This window comes from Malus domestica, chromosome 01 (assembly GCF_042453785.1).
Source record: "Malus domestica chromosome 01, GDT2T_hap1".
NCBI classification, from domain to species: domain Eukaryota; kingdom Viridiplantae; phylum Streptophyta; class Magnoliopsida; order Rosales; family Rosaceae; genus Malus; species Malus domestica.
The window spans coordinates 14,186,516-14,192,576 of NC_091661.1; the positions used below are offsets into that span (position 1 = coordinate 14,186,516).

A 6,061-nucleotide genomic window follows, 5' to 3' on the forward strand; every position below is an offset into this window, starting at 1 on the left:
TTTATTAAAATACTTTAAAAGTAACACATATCAACATTGTCATTTATTTACTTTATAATGTGAAATGGTACATTACGTACAGTATTTCTGATACACATAAAAGTTTTTTTTATTACCGTATGATATAAAAGTAAATTTTTCTTTTCATATCGTGTAAAAACGCGACATGTGTACAGACCACTCCAAAAATGAGACGATTATTTTAATTTTCACTGCTGTGTCACATTTTCCATCTCTCCAAGCATCAAGAACTGATTCTATCCAAATTGTTTTGTTGTTGTTGTTTTGGTTGTGGATCTCTTTTATTCTGCCAGCTGCTGATCGTTTTTTCTCGGATCATTAGTTTACATGTCTCTCCTCCCTCTTTTCCTCTGTCCTTTTCCTCTATCTACCTCCATCTCTCTCTATATATATAGAAATAGAAACCGACTTCTTTTTCTACTGTAACTCTCTCTCTCTCTCTCTCTCTCTCTCTCTCTCATATATTTCAGCTTTATTTGTTCCATCAGATCTAACTTCTAAACCCACCTTAATACATATATCAAAGTCTTCTTCTCTCTCTCTTTGATGAAGATCACAAGCACTGTTAAACATTCAACACCCATCTCCTTCCTTCCCCTTTCACTCTCTCCATCCCATGCATGAAACTAATGAATTGACTACAACTTTGCCTCTCCCAAAGGAAACTAAACCACCATCCCAAAAAAAACCACACCACCCACCCCCACAAACTAATCAAACACTTCTCTCCAACACACAAAATGATGTCCTCAGATGCCGCACCGCCGGCAAAGCTAAAAGACGACGAGAACCCAACAGGTGGATCAGGTAGCAGCCGGCCGAAAACCACATCATCATCGTCTTCGGGGCCAAAGCTGCCACCACCAGAGCAAGCCCTCAAGTGCCCGAGATGCGACTCACCCAACACCAAATTCTGCTACTATAACAACTACAGCCTCACGCAGCCACGCCACTTCTGCAAGACTTGCCGGAGATATTGGACCAAAGGCGGCGCTTTACGCAACGTCCCCATTGGCGGCGGCTGCCGGAAGAGCAAGAAAATCAGGTCCTCTTCATCCTCCAATTCCAGGCTCTCCTGCAGCTTCGACTCATCAAAAGACTCGGCCGGCTCTTCCTCCTCGGAGAATATGATGCTCGGCGGCTTGAAGTTCTTCCATGGCATTTCGCCTGCCATGGATTTTCAGCTCGGCAGCATATCTAGGCTCCATAACAACAACCAGTTCTCTTCAAACCCAGCAGCTGGGATTAATTTCAACAACCCATTTTCAGCTTTCGGAGACGTTTCGGGTATTTCCGGTTTGAATATTAGTACTCTTGAGCCATCAGCCGGTGGTGGGACAAACGCTTGTAATAATTCTTTTATGGGTTTTAATTATCCGCTCACTTTGGGCGGCGGTGGAGGCGGTGCTAGTGGTAGTGGTGGGCTAATTAGTACACAGAATATGATGAGTGCTATGAACGTGCACAGTAGCCTTGCGTCTTCTATCGAGTCTTTGAGTTCTATTAACCAAGACCTTCACTGGAAAATGCAGCAGCAGAGGCTGGCCATGTTGTTTGGTACGGAAGAGCATGACCAGTCAACTCATTCAACGCAGTCTCAGCTTGAAAACCAGCAGCAAACGCAGCAGATGATTACACCCATAAGCTTGTTTCAGAATCTGGAGGTATCATCATCCTCAAAACCTGATCATCATCAAGGTGTAAGTCATGGAAGAAAAGAAGGTGGGGATACCGCCACTGAGTGGTTCTTCGGGAACTCTTATGCACCACCAGTGACTCCGACTCCAACCAACAGTGGTGGTGGTGGTGGTGGCGCCGGAGGCAATGAGAACGCAAGCAACTGGCCTCATGGAATTCCAGCGTGGAGTAGTCATGATTTGCAGCAATACAATGCTTTACCCTAGATCATGAGAGAGAGGTATATGACAATTTGAAAGCATGATGATCTAGAAATTAATCGGGGAAATTATATTAATTTGTTTATTTTAAGAAATTATCTAAGAACTAAAAACACATTTTGGCATATGTTTCTGTTGATGTTGTTTTTGTTGGGGGAAGACCCGGGGGGGGGGGGGGGGGGTGGGGTATGATCATATGCAAAAATGTAAAAGTTAACTGGTAACAGAAGGAAATTGTATGTTTTGCCCTAAATTCATGATTATATTATGTAGTATTTTTTATGAATGACCCAAAAAAGGTGTTGATCAAATGTGTTGATATATATATGTTCATGGTAGTTTTCCCATTTTCAAATGCATGTAGATTGAAAGAAAGATTGTTGTTTATAGTAGTAATAAATGCAAGAAAATCTACTATCTATACATATGTGGATTGAAACAATCAAGGAATGATTATGAACAGAAATGGATTGTATGTACATGGGGTTTTTCAGTAACTTAATTATGAATTCTTTTGGCAATGATGTGGTTATTAAACATCATTTAGGGTTTATATTAATCTCATTGCTTAGTACTTAACATATTAATCTCGTTGCTGTACGTATGTAGATTTTGGGGTGTTATTAAATGGGATATCTTTGATTTGTTTTATGTTCCGTCTGCATCTACGACTCACTGTCTAGTAAGTGTGTCTTTTTCTCTCCCATAGACTCTCTCTCTCTCTCTCTATCAAGGAACTGAGTCTCAGGCTCCATCTCTGCCATCACCCTCTGATCACAATGACAATGTATGAAGTAGCAGTAAGGGGCCAGCTAGTTAAAGCCTCCATTGTTGGGCCTCTTCCTAGCTATCTCTGCAACAGTTGCAATGTAAGCCAGCCTAGCCTGCCTGCCTGCTCTCTGTCTCTCTCTCTCTCTCTAGATCTGTTGCTTATTGGGGATGTGTTTGTAATAATTAGTGTGGCAGTGTGGTGTGATTTGGTGCTGTCTGAAAAAGTGGTGGTTTGAAAGTGTATTGAATGAAGGACTTCAACATTTGAATCAATGAGAGAGAGAGAGAGAGAGAGAGAAGTGCTTAGGGTTCCCTTTTTTTGGTGTAAAAAAAGGGTAATTCATGAGTAACTTTTTAGAGTGTTGGAGATCGAGCTCTTTCTTCCGTGCTAATTGCTGTATACTATTGAAAGCATCTCTCCCCCACATTGCGATTCTGTTTCATTTCTCTCATAAGAGATTTTTTAATATATTCGGAATACAAGATGATACATCACGTGTTATTATATAAATGATGAGATACGTGTGTTAAAATGTTAATAACATAACAAATACAATTTTTTATCACTTATATAAAAATACGTGATGTACCACTAGCATTCTGATCATAGTGTAAAATTTCTTCATTTCATGAGAGAGAGGAGAGAGAGAAACTTTGCTTTTTCACTTTCCAACTTTATTCTCCAATTTGCCTATTTATGTGAAGAAAAATATTAAAAAGAATTTTTTTAGATCATATTTTATAAATCATAATATTGCAGTTGATTGTTTAATTCGTTTTTAATGATTTAAAAAAAGAAATTCAACCATTAATTACCAAATCACATGATTCATAAAAATATTTTAAAAATACAATCTCTCTAGCATCACTTTTTGTGAAACTAAAAACAGACCCCACCACTTTCAAAATTATTAGCAGAAATATTGCATAAAGCTCCAACTGCATCTGTAATTAAAAGGAATCCTACATTTCTCCTTACATCCTTGTATATTTTACTCAACTATGCTTATGTGTACCCAAAAAAGCATGCATCTTTTAATTACTTAATTACGTGTTATGCCTTTTCCATGCAGCGTTCTTACATAAATACATATAAATGGTTTGCTTGTCCTTAAATGCTTAAGCAATCTTTGCATGGATCAAAACCCATCTCTCTCTCTCTCTCTCTCTCTGATCTCTGAGGGAGAACTATCAACTTGATTACCATGTCCTGTAAAAACAAGGCCCATCCTTTCTGTCTTTACCTTTCTTAAAAATTGGGCTAGCTAGCTACATGCAAGGCAAAATGGTTGTATATCTATCACTATCAGTTGAGTAAGAAATTACATGTGCCAGGATTCCTTACATGAAACCAGTTTTTGGCTCTCGCCCATTGTGTTTCATACCCTTTCGTGCAACATTCTTTAGGGTTTAGGGCACTGTGACACCACCAACTCCGTGCTGCTAGCCCCCCGCCAGCCCAATGGGATGTATCTTCAGTCTTTACAAACATGTTGCTTCTGCTTTTCCATTCATCTCTCTCTCTCTCTCTCTCTCTCTCTCTCTCTCTCTCTCTCTCTCTCTCTCTCTCAGACACACATGGATTCAGTAAAGATATATATGAAGTGAAGCTCTACTCAAAAGATTATCAATCTTAATTATCAGTCCACTCTCCTTCTATTCTTGCAAATTTAAAATTATGCATATCTATATAACTATCTCTTTTTACATTTTTTATGGAGTAATACTAAACAGACCAACTTTTTAGACCAAATTTGCAAAACCATATGATGTGTTATCAATAAAAAATAAGCACATTAATCAATAATTAAGTAATTATCCAATCATCAACAATCACGTCAAATGATATATAAAATATCAATGTTAATAATTAATTTAGAGAGACGGAGACGGAGACAGATGAGTGATCAACAACGGAAGAACATGAAGCTGCGTGATTAACGTGAAGGACTGAGTGGGAGAGAGAGAGAGAACCACTTTTTGTTAGACTGTGTTTGCATCAACTGTCATTTTACACAAGTTACAACCCAGCTAGAGCTACCAGCTGCAAGAAGCTCATGACTCTCCAGAGAAACTATAGGTTGTTCCTCATCCTCACCTGCCTTATCCTACAACTCCATTGTCGGCCACCACCTACTATATATGTGTCCGTTGATTAAACTCATCATCTACCATCCAATTAAACATGCATGTATGTGCGGGACCATTCCAAGGAAGAGCACGAAGGTCATGCTTACAAGTAGCCAAACATATTTCTTTATTGCGCGTTATTTCAGAGGAGGTAATGCTTCATGATGACATGAATCAAAAGGAGTTATGGATTACTCTTTTACGCTCAATGGTTTTGACTAGATAGATAATGGAAGACTAATTAACTTTTTCCTTGATCACCTCTCATGATCTTTTGAATGTCGACTTAATATTTATAATATTAATTAGTTCATTTCTTTGCACTTCGTTATGAAAATGACATATATTCTACCGACATAATGCATAGTAAAATGCTATAATGATAAACAATCACTCGGGTATTCTATAACGTCGTCAAACTATTCATTTTATTCTGCTGTATTTCGAGTGAATTCTTGTCCAAATTAAGGGTTATCCATACGATATCTTAACATGTCACATTGTATCCTAAGAAGACACTTTCACATTATTTTGAGTAATACTATACTTACTATATATCTATTTGTACCATCACTTGGACCATCTTTATGTACCTATCAATAGATGTGGGTCTCATCTCAATGAGAAAGATGATACGATAGATGGTAAATATTATAGCATTTTGCAATATTTTTTGTTACAAGATATAATCCTCCTAACTTTTGTCAATATAATTGGTGGTCGAGCTAGCTAGGGCTCAACTGGTATGAACAAATTAGGGTACACAAGAAAGGAGATTCGTTCTCTATAAGAAAAACATGGACGAGGCAATAAGTAAGGACATCAAACATGACATCATCATCATCATCATCATCCCCATAATATATAATGTTCGTCCTCTCGGTAAGATTTTGTTTTGTTGTGTGTGTGATGGCCTGCTGGACAATGGAGATGCCGCCCCCTTTCCTTTTTGAGAACGAGAAAATCGCTTTCATTTCGTCACCCTTTTTGGCATTTTCCTTCGAGGCCGTAAAGCTGTTACCCTCTCTGTCTCTCTTTCTCTCTGACAAACACACACACCTTCCACCAAGCCACCTTTGAAATTACTCCGTTTAGATAAGTTAATCGCAATTTAATATTTCACAAAATTTTATACAGCTTTTGACTGCAACATTCAAACCAATATCTTAAGTGCTTCTGTTCTACGCATGGGAGTGCAAAGTGATATTTGTTGCATTTCTGTTGAGTTGCAAAACCTGTTA

At 38.2% G+C, this 6,061-nt stretch overlaps 1 protein-coding gene across 1 annotated transcript; it reads left to right on the forward strand.

Annotated features, from left to right (window-relative positions):
- The first annotated feature begins 488 nt into the window (after window positions 1-488).
- Window positions 489-3,178, forward strand: LOC103454954 (dof zinc finger protein DOF5.7). Its single transcript, XM_008394544.3, has 2 exons — window positions 489-1,939; window positions 2,629-3,178. Exon 1 carries the CDS (start codon window positions 762-764, stop codon window positions 1,923-1,925), a length of 1,164 nt encoding a protein of 387 aa, XP_008392766.3. The 5' UTR covers window positions 489-761; the 3' UTR covers window positions 1,926-1,939; window positions 2,629-3,178.
- The last annotated feature ends 2,883 nt before the right edge of the window (window positions 3,179-6,061 follow it).

Excerpts from the sequence above, each read along its gene's own strand:
- LOC103454954 (XM_008394544.3), top strand. The coding sequence starts at position 762 with ATGATGTCCTCAGATGCCGCACCGCCGGCAAAGCTAAAAGACGACGAG.